Below are 21832 nucleotides of genomic sequence, written 5' to 3' on the forward strand. Positions count from 1 at the left end.
GTCCGACACCCTAACCACTACACCACCCTGGCTCTTTCTACAAGACTTTGAAATGGATCCCTGTCCGACTTCCCCTCTCCAGCCATGCCCTGAGATTGCCAGGCCCCACCGCATCCTTTTGCCCGTCAAAAGAGCTTTCCCTGCAACCAGTATTAACCTAGAATCCAATGCCTTTTTGATTTCCGGTGACAGTCTGCCACCTACTGGTGATTCCTCTTCTTTGCCCAAGAAAACCGAGGCGCAGACCGCTTGGTACCTCAAACCTCTCCATTCTGAAGGAAATCAGCCCTGAGTGCTCACTGGAAGGACAGATCGTGAAGCTGAGGCTCCAATACTTTGGCCACCTCATGAGAAGAGAAGACTCCCTGGAAAAGACCCTGATGTCGGGAAAGATGGAGGGCACAAGGAGAAGGGGACGACAGAGGACGAGATGGTTGGACAGTGTTCGCGAAGCTACCAGCATGAGTTTGACCAAACTGCAGGAGGCAGTGGAAGACAGGAGTGCCTGGCGTGCTGTGGTCCATGGGGTCACGAAGAGTCAGACACGACTAAACGACTAAACAACAACAACAACCTCAGGTTAAGAACTTTATTCGTTCTGGAGGTCCGTTCTTAACCTAAAACTGTTCTTAACCTGAGGTACCACTTTAGCTAATGGGGCCTCCCGCTGCCGCCACCGCACGATTTCTGTTCTCATCCTGAAGCAAAGTTCTTAACCTGAGGTACTATTTCTGGCTTAGCGGAGTCTGTAACCTGAAGCGTCGGTAACTCATGGTTCCACTGTACTGTATTTTGGTCTCAGCTGGAGTGAGGCCCTTTGTTCTTACCTCTCCAGCTGGAAGAGTAGTATGATGTTTATGTCTCACTCCGGTGTTAAGTTGAGAGTCCTGAGGAAGTGCATTTATTATTATTTTTATAAGATATTTATTAAGGTTTTCCATTTTATACAAACAAAGAAGAAAGAAAATTAAAAAGAAAAAATAATAAAAACACATAAGTTTCATAACTTATTTTTCAATAACATATTTCCCTGACCTCCTCATGCCTCCCCTTCTTGTATTCCAGTTCAAATTGTTCATCCAGCAAATCCTTATCTCATAGCATTACAGCTAAAAACCCCTTATTTTCCATCCATCTTCTTAAATTATTGTAACTTATACTTTTACTTATATACAAAGAAAAAGAACTATTTTTTCATATTCTTTTGTACCATTACAGCTAATAACCCCTTAATTTCAATCCAACATCACTCAATATTCCTTAATATTACAGTATTTTTGCAAATAGTCTTTGAATTTATTCCATTCTTCTTCTGCCGACTCTTCTCCCTGGTCACGGATTCTGCCAGTCAATTCTGCCAATCCCATAAAGTCAATCAACTTCGTCTGCCATTCTTCCAGAGTCGGTAGATCTTGTGTCTTCCAATACTTTGCGATGAGTATTCTTGCTGCTGTTGTAGCATACATAAAGAAAGTTCTGTCCTTTTTTAACACCATCTTGGGCTGACCATGCCCAAGAGAAAGGCCTCTGGTTTCCTGAGGAAGTGAATTTATGGGAGCAGGTCACCTGGCCCTAAACCTCTTTAGGGACTTATAGGTCATAACTAGCACCTTGAATTGTTCCAAATGCTCCCTATAAGAACGGAAGTCCCAAATGTCTGAAAGACTGCCTCCTTCCCCACAGACCATTTTGAGTGTTAAGATTGGCAGAGGGAAACCCTCTTGAAAGTTCTGCTGCACTCAGGAGTTTGGAGAGAGGGAGCCTAGGAGAGGGCGCTGCCTAAATTGTGCACCTCCTTCCACAGGGAACCAGGCAGAGGGCCTTCTTGGTAGTGGCGCCCGCCCTGTGGAACACCCTCCCACCAGATGTGAAACAGAAAAACAACTACCAAACTTTTAGAAGACATCTAAAGGCAGCCCTGTTTAGGGAAGCTTTTAATGTTTAATAGGTTATTGTATTTTAGTGTTTTGTTGGAAGCCACCCAGAGTGGCTGGGGGGACCCAGCCAGATGGGCGGGGTATAAATAATAAATTATTATTATTATTATTATTCCACACGCAGTTTTAGTTGTGAACGTGTTTTAAATTTAAGCAGGACAGCCTGGAGACGAAGTTGGCAAGATCTGAAAATGAAAGGAGCAGATTTGGATTACAGTGGTACCTTGGTTCTCGAATTTAATCCATTCCGGGAGTCCGTTCAACTCCCAAAATGGTTCAAAAACCAAGGCGTGGTTTCTGATTGGCTGCAGGAGCTTCCTGCACTCAGTCGGAAGCCATGGAAGCCCGGTTGGACGTTCAGCTTCCGAAAAACGTTCGTAACCCAGAACACTCACTTCTGGGTTTGCAGCGTTTGGGAGCCATTTTGTTCAGGAGCCAAGCTGTTCAACAACCAGGGTACTGCTTTTTTTTGCACTGTTTGGTTTTTACAGCGGGACCTCTATGGAGCAGGGTTGTTTGAATGTCTCGCCGTAACTTGTATTCTGCAATCACCAGAGGAGATAAGCTGCCGAAATACTACTTGCCTACCCTGCCTTGCCTAAAACCTCTGTAGGCCATGGACCTCTCTGTGTGGCGATTGCAAATGTCAAAATAAGATAATGGCTTGCAGAAATTGAGGTGGAATCTGTACCAAGGGTGTGTTCCATTTATGTGCACGCCAAGGAGGCATTTGGTTTGTCTGAAGAACAAACCTCTCACAAATGTTCAGGTAGGTGGCCGTGTTGGTCTGATGCAATAGAAATATATATAAAAAATAAAAAAAATGTCCAGTAGCACTTTAGAGACCAACTAAGTTTGTTCTTGGTATGAGATTCTGTGTGCATGCACACTTCTTCAGATACACTGAAACAGAAGTCACCAGACCTTTTTGAAAAGGTTTAAATCTAAAGTTCTAAACCTTTTAGACCTAAAAGGTCTAAATCTTTTTGAAACCTTTTAGGTCTGGTTGGTGACTTCTGCTTTTATATATATTTCTCTCACAAATATGTACAATGTAGGTTTACTTCACAGTAAAGGTAAAGGGACCCCTGACCATTAGGTCCAGTCGTGGCCGACTCTGGGGTTGGGGCGCTCATCTCGCTTTATTGGCCGAGGGAGCCAGCGTACAGCTTCCGGGTCATGTGGCCAGCATGACTAAGCCGCTTCTGGCAAACCAGAGCAGTGCACGGAAACGGCATCTACCTTTCCACCGGAGCGGTACCTATTTATCTACTTGCACTTTGACGTGCTTTTGAACTGCTAGGTTGGCAGGAGCTGGGACCGAGCAACGGGAGCTCACCCCGTTGCGGGGATTCGAACCACCATCCTTCTGGTCAGCAAGTCCTAGGCTCTGTAGTTTAACCCACAGCGCCACCCACGTCCCTTACTTCACAGTAGTGGGTCCAATTTAATGAGCTCTGGGACAATGGAGTGTGCCTTCTGGGGTGAAGCCAAACCACTGGAGTCACAGCGCGGACTATGGGTGGTGCAGAGAACTACTGCCTCCTGTGTTGTTTTTGCTTCATTAGCAGCACGGAAGTGACTTCTCCAGGGCAGTGTGTATGAAGGTCTGGACTGCTCAGACCCCAAGACTTCCTTCTTGGCCTGAGGTGGTCCAAAGGAAAGCAGACAAGGGCGTAGCCAGGATTTATTTTAGGAGGGCAGGCCTGGGGGGGGCGCACAACTGAGTTATCTGTGATGCAATTGGTCAGTTAAGAATTTCTACTTATTTATTTGATTTGGGGTGGGGGGCAGCTGTCCCGCTGGCTATGCCCATGAAAGCAGAGCAATACCGTTTGGCACCAGCTGGGCTGCAGGCGTTGCAGTCACTTCCCTCTGCTGCACGTGTCCCTCATGAGCTGATGAACATACTCAGAAGCACCCTTGTGGCGCAACCCCATAACTGCTTGTGCCAAAATTTCCAGTTCAGGGCGCCCCCCTTGGCTGCGTGGCCACAGGTTGTCTCCAACATTGCTTGTGCGTAATTGCGCACAATTGCTTCCACGTGCGTTCCTGGAACCGACCGCGCGCATCCAAACGATCCGGGTGCGGGGGAAAGTTGCTTGCCGGCTGGAAAGGGCGCGGCTTTCGGATCGGACTCCTTTGTTCCTTTGGCGAGGTGGCGTCAGGTAAGGTGACGCCGGGCACGCGCAAAAAAGAGCCCTTGGCCGCGCGCCTCCCCGCAGCGCGTCCCGGGGCGGAGTCAGTCAGTCCAGGCCGGGTAGGGAGTAGCTCCTTCCCCACTCGGCGCCTGCTCAGGGCCCGCCCGAGTCCCCGCCCCGGGGTGGGGCGGAGCAGCTTAGCCCCGCCGCGCCGGCTGGATCGCGCAGCCTGCGGCGAAGCACCATGAGCAAGACCCACCGTATCGTCCTCCAGGGGCCGGCGCCCTGGGGTTTCCGCCTGGTGGGGGGCAAAGACTTCGAGCAGCCGCTCACCATCTCCAGGGTAAGCAGGGAGCCCCGAACCTTCCGGGAGAAACCTGGATTTGGGATTGGAGCGGGAGGAAGAGAGCGCCTCTGAACATGTGCAGAACGCCCTGCATCGCCAACTGCAACCCTCGCGCCCCGAGCCGGATCCTTCGGGTCCCCATCCCATCGCTTTTTAGGGAAGGACGCTCCAATTCTCAGACGGGCTTGAATGTGAGCTCTTCTGAATCATCAGCAGGGGTCTCTCGGGTTGGGGGACCCAAGGAGAGAAATCCGGGATCGGGGCCGGGATCCGCCGGCCAAGGGGCGCTGGGAAGCCGGCCGGCAGCAGCCCTTCCCCGGCCCTTTCTCCTTGGCAGCTGGTGCTCAGAGGCGCGCGGTGGTGCCCGTGAGTCTGGAGGTGTCGATTAGCTAGCTATCCGTTGATAAAATCGCGAGGAATGCTCCCAGCTCCTTGGAATTTCCTGGGATTTTGTGTAATCCCCTTTCAAATCCATTGCAGATATTGGGCTGATGATCCGAGGCGTGTTAGCACTTGGAAGGGTGAAAGCAAATCCCAAAAGTAAAAGCTAGGAGGTGATGCGTCCACATGGGTGGTTAAAAAACCCCAACCTGTATTTTCCCAAATTTTTGCAGCCTGCATGTTACAGATCACAATGGTATTTGAAATAAACTGACAGTTTTCTGCCCTTAAATGGGGACTGAACTTTTTGTTGTTGCGGTGGCTGCTTCCTTCAGCTTCGCCGGAGTGCTGTTTGTACTTGCCTGATAGATTGCCAAAGTTGGAGGAAGGAGGAAAGCTCTGAGAGGTGCCGCACCTACTTGAGACCTGGGGAGTGGCTGGTGCTGCAGTAACAGCTGCTTGGTTGTGCCCAGGTGGGGGCTAATCTCTGTCCCCAGGATTGAAAGAAGCCCCCCCCCCTCCAGGTATCAGCTAGCACTGTTGACAAAGTATTCGTCATTGTCTGAATATTCCTGCCTGCACATTTTCATTAGGGTAATGGCCAGGAATCGTATCAAATGCACTCGCTGTAAATACTTCATCCATCCTTCTGGTAGGAAAAATGTATATTTCTGACTGTTCTTAGCACCCCCTCTGCCACCTTTATTGACTGATAATAAAAGCAATTAGCTTTTTCTAAAACTCCAGTCCCTTGGTACTCACAGATTTAGGGTGGCCTAAGCTAATGAATTCTAGCATTTAATTTTTTGCATGACAGTCATACTCCAGGAAGACCCACTGGAATTGGTGGATTTAAGTTACTTAATTCCATTGATTTCATTATTCTGCTCTGAGTATGATGTAACACTGGATATCACCATCTGAAAATGATTTAGTTTTGGGGGGGGGGGAAATTACAGTTAAAAGACATGTCCTGTGACACCTTAAAGAAACTTACAATGATGTATTGTGCCAGAAGTGTCCATGGAGTGACTTGCAAAAGCTTATGCTGCAGCGAATCTCCTAATTTTCTCTGGTTTCTCCCCAGCCCACATTGAATGTAGTTGTCTCATAATGCCTTCAACTGAGCAATGCTTTTGGCGCTGTGGGTTAAACCACAGAGCCTAGGACTTGCTGATCAGAAGGTTGGCGGTTCGAATCCCCATAACAGGGTGAGCTCCCATTGCTCGGTCCCAGCTCCTGCCAACCTAACAGTTTGAAAGCACATCAAAGCGCAAGTAGATAAATAGGTACCACTCCGGCGGGAAGGTAAACGGCGTTTCCGTGCGCTGCTCTGGTTCGCCAGAAGCGGCTTAGTCATGCTGGCCACATGACCCGGAAGCTGTCTGTGGACAAACACTGGCTCCCTCGGCCTATAGCGCGAGAGGAGCGCCGCAACCCCAGAGTCGGTCATGACTGGACCTAATGGTCAGGGGTCCCTTTACCTTTTTAACCCAAGGAGATACATCAGACAGGGGTGTCTTATCCATAGGGGTGCAGGGCGCCAAGGCCTGGAGGGCGCCAGGGAAGAGGCGGAGGCTGGATGCGGCGCCTCCTGGCATCAGCTCACTGCCCTTGCCCGCCTCCACCATGCCGTGCCGAAGGAGCGCCGCACTCGGAGCCTCTGCCTGCCGCGGCCACAGCGGCACAAAGCGTCCAGTCTCTGCCTCTTGCCCGCCAAAGGAGCCGCCCTCCAGCTGCTGGCCACCTCCTCCAGCCCCGCCGACAGCGCCGCCCTCCCTAAAAAACTGGGAAATGGCAGGGGGAGCACCGGAGGGAGCTTTGCACCACGGCGCCAGATATCCTTAAGACAGCTCTGACATCAGACATTGGGAAGCTTATTCTCAGAAAACGGTGCCTGCTTTTAGGAATATATCACCAAGATTCCGAGTGAGCAGCAGTGCTGTGAGATCTTCCACCTGTTTAAAAGCAGGGTTATTTAAGACTCAAGAAGGGTGAATAGGAGCTCACCTTTCCCTTCTTTCTCTTTCCCAGCCTCAAATAGCCAGAGGCGAAAAGGTTAGTTTCTGCTGCTGAAATTCCAGGCTGCTAGTAGATTATGGAACTCTGGGTCCGATGTTCAAATAAGGCTATGGGCTCCTGATTCAGATCTCATTCTCAGGAGCAGCCCAGCTTTCTGTCAAAGTCCTTTCAGCAAAACAGGGGTTTTGATTACGGAAAACAAATCCATATTTTTTTGTCAAGCGCCTAACCACATACTTTCCAAAATGGGATCTGCCGTGGAGTAATTTGCAGGTTCCCTCTAGCAGTTTGGTTTCGAAACCATTTTTCTTAGCAAAGGGAACAATGAAAAAAGGGTGAACATTTGCTTAGGGAGTTGTTTTTTGTGTGTGTCTGACACAGTCTACCAATTTCTCTCTGCTAAGATAGAAGCCTTATGCTGTTTTTGTGTCTGCTCCACAGAAATCTACAGGGTGTTTTTTTGTTTAATAAAAAAGAGAACCCGCACAAACAAGGCTTCTTATGTTTTGCATATGTTTTCATAAAATAGGTGCACTATTTTGGTGGGTTGCCACACAAAACCTTCCAAATGGGTAGCTGAATGAGTACAGTTTTCGCCTGGTAAATCTTGGTGCATAGTCCAATTCAGTTGTATCTTGGGCTCTGTTCCCCGTCCGAAGAATGGGGAGCTGCTATTCTTCCTAGGTGAAAAAAGAATAAAATGACATGGTGGCACAGGAAGGGATGGGGAACCCCCAGCCCATGGGCCAAACTTGGCCCGTGAAGCCATTTTCTGGAAGCCACAACCACTCCTATACCTGACATCATACCTGACATCAGGTGTGGGGCAGTTAAGGAGAGGGCTTCAAAGGAGTGATCAGAAGTTTAAAGTAAGCTGACAGTTGTTTCTTTGCTGGGCTCAAAATGCACACCTCTCTCCTGCTCATATAGGGCAGCCCCCTTGCTACATCAATTGAGGCTCTAATAATAATAAAAATAATTTATTATTTATACACCGCCCGTCTGGCTGGGTTTCCCCAGCCACTCTGGGCAGCTCCCAATAGAATATTAAAAACACGATAAAACTTCAAACATTAAAAACTTCCCTAAACAGGACTGCCTTCAGATGTCTTCTCAAAGTCAGATAGTTGTTTATTTCCTTGACATCTGATGGGAGGGCGTTCCACAGGGGTGGGTGCCACTGCCGAGAAGGCCCTCTGCCTGGTTCCCTGTAACTTCACTTCTCGCCTGGAGGGAACCGCCGAAAGGTTCTTGGATCTGGACCTCAGTGTCCGGGCTGAACGATGGGGGTGGAGATGCTCCTTCACTGCCTTCCTCCATTGCTTCCTGCTCCCCTTTCCTTTTCCCAAATCAAAAATATAATAAAGCCCTTATATGGAAGAAAGGGAAAGGAGTCGCAGGTGGTCCAGAATTCCACTGGACACAGAAGAGGTTCCATAGGGCATCTTATTAGGCTCAAGTGATGCACAGAGTATTACTTCTTGATAGCTTAAAGCCCTGTGAGCCTGGCAGGGAATTATGGGTGAGAGACCCTTCCTCTTCCTCAAACCTATGTCTCTGAATTGGGTTAATGGAACAGCAAGGAATATTTATTTAAAAGAAGATCCATTTTGCCCAAGAATAAATATGAATGTAGTCCGTACGAAAGTGAGAGGCGCAAGAGCGACAGAGATGCTGAGCTACTTCCCCTAAAATTAACACTGCCCAATGTTTCTTCAGTCATCTTCTTTGGCGATCACTTGTAGCCGAGTAAGATTGTCTTCCATGAACATGGTCTTAACAGTGAGTCCATAAGTGATTGTGGAGGCCAATTCTGGATCCGCACGTCCTTCCACAGTGGGGACATAGGTTTCTGGGCGAGAGTTGATCACGTTGAGGGTTTGCCAAGCGTACCTTCCTCTTAGCACGTTTCTCCCTATCATCCTGAGTTTGAGTATCTTCAAAACCCATGACACCTTTGGTCAAGGCTGTTCTCCAACTGGAGCTCTCACAGGCCAGTGTTTCCCAGTTGTCAGTGTTTATACTATAGTTTTTTAGACTTGCCTCAAGACAGTCTTTAAACCTCTCTTGTTGATCACCAGCATCACGTTTTCCATTTTTAAGTTCAAAATAGAGTACAGTGGTACCTCGGGTTAAGAACTTAATTCGTTCCGGAGGTCTGTTCCTAACCTGAAACTGTTCTTAACCTGAAGCACCACTTTAGCTAATGGGGCCTCCTGCTGCCGTTGCGCCACCGGAGCATGATTTCTGTTCTCATCCTGAAGCAAAGTTTTTAACCCAAGGTAGTATTTCTGGGATAGCAGAGTCTGTAACCTGAAGCGTATGTAACCTGAAGCGTATGTAACCCGAGGTACCACTGTAGTTGCTTTGGAAGACGATAATCAGGCGTCCGAACAACATGACCAGTCCAATGAAGTTGATGTTGAAGAATCGTTGCAAGCAGCTGTGTAAGAAGAGGCACGATTGGTGAAACTCGTGGATTGGTAGAACTTTAGGTTGGGAAGTGACCCAAAAGCCCATCTGTTTCAACCCCCCTGCCCCCAGGGACGGAGGAAGGGGGGCGGTGAAGGTGGATTTCCCCAGGTGCCCTCACTGAGGGGGCGACATTTGGTTCGCTGCCCGCCAGCGACTCCCAAGCCTACCTCGAGCCGTTGGGGTAAGGGGGGAGCTGTGCCACCATGCCAGGTTGCAGGTGGGTGGCGTCCCAAATACCCGCCATGGGGGGCTTGCTCCACCCCCTTGAGCGGCTTGCTACACCCCCGGCTGAGGGCATGCGCACTGCTCCAGGCACCCGAGCAGCTATCCTGCACCTGGGAGGGCACCCTCTGTGCTACGCCGCCCTCGGGAGTGCGGGCATATATTCTGCCGCTGCCTGCCCCACCTTCCTCAGAAGGACTGCCCCACTCATGGATGGTTTTTTGAGCCACCCTGATTTTGTTATCACTTGAATGTGTAATTTTTAGTGTTTCCGAGCACAATTCAAAGTGTTGGTTGTTTAGTCGTGTCAAACTCATGCTGGTAGCTTTGAGAACACTGTCCAACCATCTCGTCCTCTGTCGTCCCCTTCTCCTTGTGCCCTCCATCTTCCCCAACATCAGGGTCTTTTCCAGGGAGTCTTCTCTTCTCATGAGGTGGCCAAAGTATTGGAGCCTCAGCTTCAGGATCTGTCCTTCCAGTGAGCACTCAGGGCTGATTTCCTTCAGAATGGAGAGGTTTGATCTTCTTGCAGTCCATGGGACTCTCAAGAGTCTCCTCCAGCACCATAATTCAAAAGCATCAATTCTTCGGCGATAAGCCTTCTTTATGGTCCAGCTCTCTGTCCAGTATATCTGAAGGAGTGTCTCCACCCCCATTGTTCTACCCGCACACTGAGGTCCAGCACCAAGGGCCTTCTGGTGGTTCCTTCACTGCGAGAAGCCAAGTTACAGGGAACCAAGCAGAGGACCTTCTCAGTAGTGGTGCCCGCCCTATGGAACACCCTCCCACCAGATGTCAAGGAGAACAACAACTACCAGACTTTTGGAAGACATCTGAAGGCAGCCCTGTTCAGGGAAGCTTTTAATGTTTGATGCATTACTATATTTTAATATTTTGTTGGAAGGCGCCCAGAGTGGCTGGGGAAGCCCGGCCAGATGGTTGGGGTATAAATAATAAATTATTATTATTTCAGCCCAGCTAATGCCAGATCATAGGGAGTTGTTTCTTTCCATGCATTTAAATCAGGCATAGGCAAACTCGGCCCTCCAGATGTTTTGAGACTACAGTTCCCATCATCCCTGGCCACTGGTCCTGTTAGCTAGGGATGATGGGAGTTGTAGTCCCAAAACACCTGGAGGCCGAATCTGGGGCTGCCTGATTTAAATGGATACAGTATGCAAACTATTTTTGTCCTCTGGCAAACCCTGAAGATGATAACTACCCCTATAGAGCAAGTTAGCTGCTTCTATAGCAAAGAACCCAAGAGCTCTGTGCCCAGGGTGTTCTCCTGTGTGCTGGGATGGCAGGACACTTTTACCGTATTTTTCGCTCTATAGGACGCACTTTTTCCCCTCCAAAAATGAAGGGGATATGTGTGTGCGTCCTGTGGAGCGAATGCAGGCTTTCGCTGAAGCCTGGAGAGCGAGAGGGGTCGGTGCGCACCGACCCCTCTCGCTCTCCAGGCTTCAGGAAGCTATCCGCAAGCCTTGGGAGCCGGGCGGGATTTCCCGCCGGGCTCCCAAGGCTTGCGGATAGCAGCCTGCATCCCGAAGCCCGGGGAGCCCTGCGCAGCGCGCCCCGGGCTTCAGGCAGATATCCGCAAGCCTTGGGAGCCCGGCGGGAGTTCCCGCCAGGCTCCCAAGGCTTGCGGATAGCAGCCTCCAAACCCGACCTGGTTTGGAGGCTGGCAGTGGGGGAAAGCAGCGCTCCCCCCCCCGCCAACCCCAAAGAGCAGGTCGAAAGGAACCCAAAGCTTTCAGAAGCTCCGGAGGCTTCGGGTGAACGCACCTTGAACGCACAGAACGCACCTTGTTTTAGAGGGGGAAAACAAGAACCCCCCCCCCCGTTCTCCCCCTCCTATGGTCCGGTGCGTCCAATAGAGCGAAAAATACGGTATTTCATTTATTTATTGTTCAGCAGAAAAAAGCCGTGCTTGCAGACAGCTCTACTACAGCATTTTAAAAGAGCTGGAGGTTAGAAACAGGAAAGCTATTTTCACATGGAGAGTTACTGGAACGATTTCCAGCCTGCCAAAGGAAACAGTGGGTGCGGCTTGTGAAATAATGGGGAGATGATTTAATCAAATACTATTCCAGCTTCTGGCACTGACTGTCATTATTGTTTAATTTAGACGTAAAAACAAAATAGACCTGCCACCTCATCTTGTGCTTGTTATAGTCCAGTATACAATACTTGGCGGATAAGACCAGTTTTCACTCTCATTATTCTGTATGCTGGCGGTACCAGTCCTTGTAACAAATGAAAAGAATATTATAAGGGATTTTTGAAGGTATCGTTCATCTGAATTTTAAACTGGAGTCGTACCTTGGTTCTCAAATAGAATGTGTTCTGAGAGTCCGTCCAACTCCTGGAACAGTTCGAAAACCAAGGTGTGGCTTCCGATTGGCTACAGGAGCGTCCTGTAGCCAATCAGAAGCCATGCCGGACATTTGGCTTCTGAAAATCGTTCAAAAACTGGAACAATCACTTCCAGGTTTTGATCGTTTGGGAGCTGATTTGTTCGGGAGCCAAGGCGTTTGAGATCTAAGGCACAACTGTATTTATTATGGTTAAAACACAGGTTATGCTTGTTTTGAGGAAATCAGTGACAACGAAACTGAATTAGAAGTATGATTTTGGTCATCCAAGTTAAGCGGTTTACTATTAGCATCTGTTTATCTTGGGAGACAATGGAGACGACTCAACCTTTGGGGTTGAAGGCAAAGCACTGGAGAGTTACAGCGCCTGCTATAGCTGTAGAGACCAATATGGGAGAGACATGTTCTGTTGCAGCCGGGGCAGACGAAGGCGTCTCTTTTGCCACTGCAAATGCACCAAGGCGTTTCTTCTCTCTGTGCTCCTTCCAGCGGCCGTTTCTCCTCTGGTCACTGCTGTGGACACACAACCTGACTGTCTGTCTGCAGGCACTGTGGTCGTCTGCGAGGGATTCCCACATACAGGGTTAATGTTGCCAGCCTCAGTGTCATGCTGGCAGACATTTTTGTAACACAGAGTTGGTCTGCCATCAGGCTTGGGGCCTGAAGGCAACTCCCCATCAAGCACATCTCATAATAATAATAATAATAATAATAATAATAATAATTTATTATTTATACCCCGCCCATCTGGCTGGGTTTCCCCAGCCACTCTGGGCTGCTTCCCAAAAAATATTAAAATACTGTAATACATCAAACATTAAAAGCTTCCCTAAACAGGGCTGCCTTCAGATGTCTTCTAAAAGTCTGGTAGTTGTTGTTCTGTTTGACATCTGGTGGGAGGGCGTTCCACAGGGCAGGTGCCGCAGCGAGGGAACCACCAGAAGGCCCTCGGTGCTGGACCTCAGTGTCCGGGTAGAACGATGGGGGTGGAGACGCTCCTTCAGGTATACTGGACCGAGGCCATTTAGGGCTTTAAAGGTCAGCACCAACACTTTGAATTGTGCTCGGAAACGTACTGGGGGCCAATGTAGGTCTTTCAAGACCGGTGTTATATGGTCTCGGTGGCTGCTCCCAGTCACCAGTCTAGGTGCCTCATTCTGGATTAGTTGTAGTTTCCGGGTCACCTTCAAAGGTAGCCCCACGTAGAGCACATTGCAGTAGTCCAGGCGGGAGATAATTCGAGCATGCACCACTCTGGCGAGGCAATCCGCAGGCAGATAGCATCTCAGCCTAGGTACCAGATGGAGCTGGTAAACAGCTGCCCTGGACACAGATTTGACTTGTGCTTCCATGGACAGCTGTGAGTCCAAAATGACTCCCAGGCTGCGCACCTGGTCCTTCAGGGGCACAGTTGCCCCATTCAGGACCAGGGAATCCTCCCCACCTGCCCGCCTCCTGTCCCCCAAAAACAGTACTTCTGTCTTGTCAGGATTCAACCTCAATCTGTTAGCCGCCATGCATCCTTCAACCGCCAATCCTCCAATCTCATCTCCACTAGTTCAGGAATCTTTCAATTGCACATGGAGTCAACAAGAGAAAATGATGGCCAGGCAATTAAAGAAGGGATCAGATGTTATTTTGGTAAAAGAAGGAGGTGAATTAATTCCACTTCTGGTGGGTCATCTCTATGGAACACTGCATTAGGGTAATAAGGGATCTGCAAAGAACCATTCAAAGTCAGCATCTGAGGATAACAGTCTATGCCATCCAATGACGGTGCTTTGCAGGGTGGATAAAAATCAATGGTTTTTTTAAAAGGGTTTTTTTTTTAAAAAAATGGATTTTTTAAATTTAAATCAGATTTTTAAAATAAAATGCTTTTGGAGGAAAAATCTTTCTAAAGATAGTTTTCTGTTTAAGTTATGTTATAGTCCAAAGGCTATTCATCAGGAAATAAGGATTTGTTTTAAGTTTTTCATGTGTGCTAAAACTCAGTCAACAAACAAAAACAAACAAAAAATGTTTAACCACATCAGCTAACAAACTTGGATATATATGCCTATAATGTTATTGCTTTAGTTAAATAAATTGTTTAAATTGTTATTAAGGAAATGGCTATTTTTCTCCTTCCAATAAAGTGCAGCAGAAAAGTTATCCAAATATAAACAGTTCACTTATTAAACATCACAATAACTTCATAATTATTGGTCTATGTATTTCTAATAGTATAACCAAATCAGTAATTTCTGATATAACTGTGAAAACTACTCTGAAAATTTATTATTCCAAAAATGAAACCTTCCCCTGGGTGTAAATATTAAGATTATACCAGCAAGAATAGGTCTTTCTGTAAAAAAAAGATTTAAACCAAGTCTTACTGACTAGTGATTTAAATCAATTTGATTTAAATCAAATCAAATCCACCCTGCGCCCCATCAAGCACATCTCATCTTCACCAGTTCAGGAAACTTTCAAGTGCACATGGAGTCAACTAGAGAAAACGTTGGCCAGACAATTAAAGAAGTGATCAGGTGTTATTTCCGTAAAAGAAGAAGGTGAATTAATTCTAGTAGGTCATCTCTATGGAACACTGCTTTGGGGTAATAAAGGATCTGCAAGTCAGCATCTGAGGATGACAGTTTATGCCACCCAGTGACGTTGCTTTGAATCAAATAATGGGCGTCTTGTAAGTGATAACAATAAATCTGTATCTCATGTTGGAAACCGGAGTGTGGCAAAAGTTTTATGGCTCCAAGAACCCCTCTGGTTTCAGCAGACACAGCTCAGAAACGTGAACCCCACCTTGTACTACATTTAAATACTACCGTATTTTTCACTCTATAAGACACACCAGACCACAAGACGCAGCTAGTTTTTGGAGGAGGAAAACAAGAAAAAAAATATTCTGAATCTCAGAAGCCAGAACACCAAGAGGGATCACTGCACAGTGAAAGCAGCAATCCCTCTTGCTGTTCTGGCTTCTGAGATAGCTGCGCAGCCTGCATTCACTCCATAAGATGCACACACATTTCCCCTTACTTTTTAGGAGGGAAAAAGTGAGTCTTATAGAGCAAAAAATATGGTATTTTCTTTTTAAGTTTCTACCCTCGTGAAAAGTAATGAAGGCCAATATGGCCAGAATTCACAGGAGCCAGAAACACCCAACATTTCTGTGCCATGATTTGAGAACTTTGTTTGTGAGTTTCAAAGTCTGGGAATGACCTTGACTAAAAGACTTTGTTATGGCAGATGGTAAAGAGAAAGGGGAGTTACAAGAAACAACCTTGAGATCTGGCAGACAATACAAAATTGACACTTTCATGCAAAGAAGGGCTTCTGTAACAGGAGCCTCTGGAACTATAGTGGCTGCAAAGCCAAAAGTGAAAGCAATGTCTACAGAAGAATCATTTGCTAAGGTATTGGAGAAGATAAATGACTCTTTGGAGGGACTAAAAAAGCAAGGTGCGGAGACTAAATTGCAAGTTGCTGAAACTAAAGTACAAGTTGCTGAAACAAATAAAAAAATTGAAGAAATCTCTGGGAAAATTGACCTAAATACTAAAAGTATAACTGACCTAGGGAATAAAGTGAACTCAAATGCAGAAGCAATTGGGAAATTATTGGAAGATTCATCAATAACACGAAAGATAGCTGAGGAAGCTAAGGAAATTGCAACTGCTGCGGAGGAAAAATTTCCACCAGTTTACAAGAAATTGGATGAATATGAACTGGCACTCTCTATGCAGGATATGCAACGCAAGGAGAGGAACCTGAGGATCAGACTTGTGCCGGAAAAGGAAGGTGAGAACTTGGTGGATTACTTGACAAAAGAATTTTCTGATTTTTGGAAGCAGGAGCTGAAGAAAGAGGACTTTAAGATAGAAAGTGCATTTAGATTGGGAATAAGACAGAAGAGAAATCGACCCAGAGATTGTCTTATTACTTTAAGATCAAAGGAGGAGCGAGATAAAATATTGAACCTGCACTACCAAACAGCCCTTCGAATTGAAGACTTTTTTATTGAGATCTTTAAAGACATCCCTAAGAGTATCTTGGACGCAAGAGGACATTATAAGGACCTGGTGACACTGCTGAAGAAGAACTACATACCATTCAGGTGGGAATTTCCCCAAGGCTTGTCTTTTAAATATAAGGGAAAGAAGAGAAGAATAAAGACTGTAAGTGATAAAGACAAGTTCTTGGGAGAACACGAAGAAGACCTACAGAAAGAGACATTTCCAGGACAAGGGCATCCATCACTGGACACGAACACGGTACCACCGACAGACGAGGAACAAAAACAGGGAGCTGTAGGAGGAAGGAGTAAATAATCCCATCATGGCTCTGCAACTTCTAACCTGGAATTGTAATGGCTTAAATATTCCCAGGAAGAGAAAAAGTATATTTCATGCCTTAAAGAAAGACCAATTGGACTTGATTTGTCTACAAGAGACCCACGTGACAAGAGCACACAGAAAATTATTAATAAATAAAAGACTGGGACAGGAATTTATATCTTCAGACAGAGTAAAAAAGAGAGGAGTGGTGATCTATGCAAAAGAAAAATTGCAACCGAAACAAATCTTTAAAGATGATCAAGGAAGATATTTGGCAATTGAAATTCAATCTCAAGGAGAGAAGTATTTGATAGTGGGAATCTATGCACCAAACGAAGGGAAAGCTGAATTTTTTAAGAAGTTGCATGAAATTTTGATGGACCATATGGATTACAACTTAATTTTGATGGGAGATATGAATGGAGTGGTTTCAACAAATATGGACAAGGCACAAAGACAGGTAATAACAAAAGATGGAAGACTACCAAAGACTTTTTTTGAAATGACTGACAATATGGACTTGATTGATATTTGGAGAACAAAACACCCATTAGAAAGAGAGGGAACCTTCTTTTCTGAAGCCAAAATGACATGGACAAGGATTGACCAAATCTGGGTGACTAGCAGTATGGCTCCGAACATAAAAAAAGTAGAAATCTGCCCAAAAACTTTCTCCGACCATAATGCTGTAAAGATGGTGATGAGGCAAACAACAACTGGTTCCTTCAGATGGAGAATGAATGACACCTTATTTAGAGACGAGGAGATCTGCAAGAAGGCCCAAAAAACCTTGAAAGACTATTTTGAAATCAACTTAAGGTCTGAAGTAGAAAAAAGAATAGTATGGGACGCAAGCAAAGCCGTGATGAGAGGGTTTTTGATTCAGCAAAATACTTTAAAGAAGAGAAAGCAAAATGAGAAAAAGGAGAGAATTTTGGAAAAGATAAAAGAAGGGGAAAAACAATTAAGATCGAAGCCAAAATCCCAAGAGATTCTAAGAGAAATCAAATTTCATCAAACACAATATATGGAACTGATGAATCAAGAATTAGAGTGGAAAATTAAACAAATGAGACAAAAGACCTTTGAATCTGCTGATAAATGTGGCAAGTTACTGGCTTGGCAAATAAAGAAGAGACAAAAACTCAACACGGTAACAAATATAGAAGTGGAAGGAAAAAACATAAGCAACCCAGCGGAAATTAGGAATTGTTTTCAGAACTACTTTAGACAACTTTACACACAAGGGCCGCAAAAAGAAATGGACATACAACAGTTCCTCGAGGAAAATGGGCTGAAAAAGGTTTCGCAAGAAAGCAAGATAATATTGAACCAGGAGATATCAGCACAAGAAATAGAAGATGCCATTCAAGGCATGACGCTGGGCAAATCCCCTGGACCGGATGGACTGACTTCCAAATACTACAAAGTTTTGAAGGAAGGGTTGATACAACCTTTGAAGGAAGTCTGCAATGAGATTATGGAGGGGAAAAGGGCACCCGATACGTGGAGAGAGGCCTACATTACACTTATACCAAAGACAGAGACTGAAAAGACCCAACTTAAAAACTACCGACCCATCTCGTTATTGAATGTGGATTACAAAATCTTTGCTGATATTTTGGCAAAAAGACTGAAGAGAGTTTTGATGGAGGAGATTCACGGGGACCAAGCGGGCTTTCTCCCAAAAAGGCACTTGTCGAACAATGTAAGGAATATAATTGACATTTTGGAAAAGCTGGAAGTGAACATAAACACTAAAGCTGTTTTGATATTTGTGGATGCCGAGAAAGCCTTTGACAACATTTCTTGGAGTTTTATGTTGAAGAACCTCCGGGGGATGGGGGTAGGCCAAGGGTTTGAAAATGGTATAGGCGCAATATACTCTGAACAGAAAGCCAAACTAATTGTAAATAATGTGGTTACAGAAGAGTTCAAGATTGAAAAAGGGACACGTCAGGGGTGCCCTATCTCCCCATTACTTTTTATATCGGTCCTGGAGGTTTTGCTTAATATGATTAGGAGGGACCAGTTGGTTAAAGGGATTCAGGTCGGAGCTAAACAATATAAACTGAGAGCATTTGCAGATGACTTAGTACTTACATTGCAAGAGCCAGAAGCTAGCACGAAAAGAGTTTTGGAAATAATTCAAGAGTTTGGTCAAATGGCAGGATTTAAATTGAATAAGTCTAAGACAAAGGTTTTGGAGAAAAATTTGACACAGATAGAAAAGGAAAGGTTCCAGAATGAGACAGGGTTGACTGTGGTTAAAAAAGTGAAATATTTGGGTATAAATATGACAGCTAAAAATGTGAATTTGTTTAAAGATAATTATGAAAAAACTTGGAGAGAAGTGAAAAAAGATTTGGAGATTTGGTCCAACTTAAAGCTTTCCTTGTTAGGTCGTATTGCAGCTATAAAGATGAATGTATTGCCAAGAATGTTGTTTTTGTTCCAAGCATTGCAAATAATTGATAAAATGGATTGTTTCAAGAGGTGGCAAAAAGACATATCTAAATTTGTCTGGCAGGGCAAAAAGCCCAGAATTAAATTTAAGATACTAACGGATTCAAAGGAAAGAGGGGGGTTCGCCCTGCCAGACTTTAAACTTTACTATGAAGCGGCAGCTTTCTGCTGGCTGAAAGAATGGCTACTTCTTGAAAACACAGACATTTTGGACTTGGAAGGTTTTAATAACATTTTTGGGTGGCATGCATATTTGTGGTATGACAAGGTTAAAGCACATAAAAGTTTTAAAAACCATATTGTCAGAAAAGCACTACTAAATGTCTGGGACAGATATAAAGACTTGCTGGAAAATAAAACTCCAAGGTGGCTGTCGCCAATGGAAGCTAAGGCAGTTAAAAAGTTAAATATGGAGTCCAAGTGGCCAAGATACTGGGAAATTTTGGAAAAGGAAGGGGACAAATTGAGATTGCAGAGTTTTGAGAAATTAAAAGGGAAGGTGAGAGACTGGTTCCACTACCATCAAATAAATGAAGCGTTTAAACTGGACAGTAAAATTGGCTTCCAGGTGGAAAAATCAAAATTGGAGACAGATCTGTTAGAACCCAGTACTAAGAATTTGTCCAAAATGTACAATTTGCTGCTGAAATGGAACACACAAGATGAAACGGTTAAATCGGTCATGATTAAATGGGCTCAGGACATTGGTCATAATATCTTGTTTGCTGATTGGGAAAAGTTGTGGACCACCGGGATAAAATTTACGGCATGTAATGCCTTAAGAGAAAACATTATGAAAATGATATATAGGTGGTACATAACCCCAGTCAAGCTTGCAAAGATTTACCATGTGCCTGACAACAAATGTTGGAAATGTAAAGAAACTGAAGGTACATTTTTTCATCTTTGGTGGACCTGCCCGAAGATTAAGGCATTCTGGGAAATGATCTATAATGAACTTAAAAAGGTATTTAAATATACTTTCCCCAAGAAACCAGAGGCCTTTCTCTTGGGTATTGTCGGCCAAGGGGTGTTAAAGACGGATATAACTTTCTTTATGTATGCTACAACAGCAGCTAGAATACTCATTGCGAAGTACTGGAAGACGCAAGAACTACCCACACTGGAAGAATGGCAGATGAAGGTGATAGACTATATGGGCTTGGCAGAAATGACGAGCAGAATCCGAAACCAGGGAAGAGAAGCAGCGCAAGAAGAATGGAAAAAATTCAAGGACTATTTAAAGAAATATCACAAAGTTAATGAAAGTTAGAATGATGTTGGACTGGAAAGTAAATGGTTACTATTAGCAATGGTTAAGACAAGGAGAATAAGGAAGAATAGTCTAAATTTAAATTAAAATAAGGGAAGATTTGCTGAACAATCGATAAGAATTTGGAATACAGAAAGGGGAGGCATGAGGAAGTCGGGGAAGATAGGATATGAAATTAGGATATGAAATGATACATGTTTTTTGTTTTGTTTTTGTTTTTGTATGTTTATGTTTGTTGTATTGTGTTTATATGGAAAAATAAAAATATTATAAAAAAAAAAAACATTTCTGTGCCATGTTTTGTGTTCTAAATGTTTGGATCTCTTTTGTTAGGAATGGCAAACTGGTATGCAATAGTTCAGAGATGGCTCATTGCGAATGAATGTGCTTTTCTTAACCGCAGTCTCCCACTCATTCTATCATTCCATTGTGAAAGCCAAAGCTAGGGGAAACTAAAAAGCGAGCCGGTTGATTGATGGGTTTTCGTTTTTCCTTTAGTCCAGTTTTACGTTGTTTGTTTGTTTTTCCCCACTGGGGAGTAGCTGAGAGTTCTGTCTGCGCTGCTAGGTCTTCCTGTTACTGCTTTGTTGTTTGCAAAGAAATTCCTTTAGAAAGTATCCTTGATGGAGGCAGAGAGGATAGGATGGAATTGCAGAGTTGTAAGGGGGCCCCTAAGGGATTCAGGTGGCACTGTGGGTTAAACCACAGAGCCTAGGACTTGCCATTCAGAAGGTCGGTGGTTCGAATCCCCTCGATGGGGTGAGTTCCTGTTGCTCGGTCCCAGCTCCTGCCAACCTAGCAGTTCGAAAGCACTTCAAAGTGTAAGCTCACTCTGTTGCGGGGATTCGAACCGCCGACCTTCTGATCAGCAAGCCCAATGAGCTGTCATTAGTACTTGTTCTATGGTTTATGGACCATGGTTTGTCTGGGGGAGCTCCGGGTTAGGATGACACGCTAAGCCAAGCATTTAAGCCCAAATCTTGGTGCAGTGCAGCAGCAGAATTAGGAGCAAAGCGCTGCGATCCCTCTGGGAACCCGAACGTTCAGTGCTTGTTAATATGCACAAAGTCACCGTTTTTGTAGAATGGTGTGTGAAACAAGACAGTATCTCATCGATCCTTTACAATAACCCTATAAGGTAGACCAGTAAAATTAGCACTGTACTACAGAGGCCTAAGAGTGATTCGCTTACAGTTTTTATGTTTTTGCCTTTCTGTTAAATGTTCAAAGGCATCCTGCTAGTTTCTGCATAGCCAACTCCCGGTTCCTCTTGTGAAACAAGCCAGGACCAGTATACAAAGAACAGCCTGGGGCCTTGAGTTTTGCTTTGGTGACAATTTCTGTTTATCTTTTTTTCTTCTTCTTGCAGGTAACCCCTGGCAGCAAAGCTGCAGGTGCCAATTTATGCATTGGAGATGTTATCATGTCCATTGATGGGGAAGATACAGAAAGCATGACTCACCTAGAAGCACAGAACAAAATCAAGGGCTGCATAGATGAAATAATTCTGACGGTGGGCAGGTAAAGTAGCATTTGGATTGGAGGAATGAAATCTGCCTGGCTCAAGTATCCAATGAGCACATATCACAGCTATGGTTGGTTTACTGTAGGAGGAAAAATATGAATCCCTGTGACCCAGGGCTAAACTCCCTCTCCAGCAGGAAAGAGCTCCCAGTAGCAGATTTTAAACTCACAAAGGTGTTAGGAATGTAAGTTGTTAGGCCCTTTTATCCCATTTAGTTGCATACAGCATTCCTCTCTTTCTGCCCCTCTTGCAATGAACAAAGCACACACTGTTAAGTAAGTTTAAAATGCTTTACTTACAAAACATTCCAAAGGTCAGATTCATGCATT

General features: G+C 45.1%; 1 protein-coding gene across 2 annotated transcripts in view; it reads left to right on the forward strand.

Moving 5' to 3' along the window:
- The first annotated feature begins 4186 nt into the window (after positions 1-4186).
- Positions 4187-21832, forward strand: part of PDLIM1 (PDZ and LIM domain 1) — a 44171-nt gene continuing 26525 nt past the window's right edge. The window contains exons 1-2 of one of the 2 annotated variants that reach the window (XM_083615928.1): positions 4187-4421; positions 21348-21499. In XM_083615928.1, coding sequence (XP_083472054.1) covers positions 4323-4421; positions 21348-21499 — 251 coding nt within the window. In that variant the 5' untranslated portion in view covers positions 4187-4322. The remainder of the gene's footprint in view (positions 4422-21347; positions 21500-21832) is intronic. The other variant, XM_083615927.1, reaches the window with a different exon arrangement.

This window comes from Podarcis filfolensis (genome assembly GCF_964270895.1).
Source record: "Podarcis filfolensis genome assembly, chromosome: 5".
Classification (NCBI taxonomy): Eukaryota; Metazoa; Chordata; class Lepidosauria; order Squamata; family Lacertidae; genus Podarcis; species Podarcis filfolensis.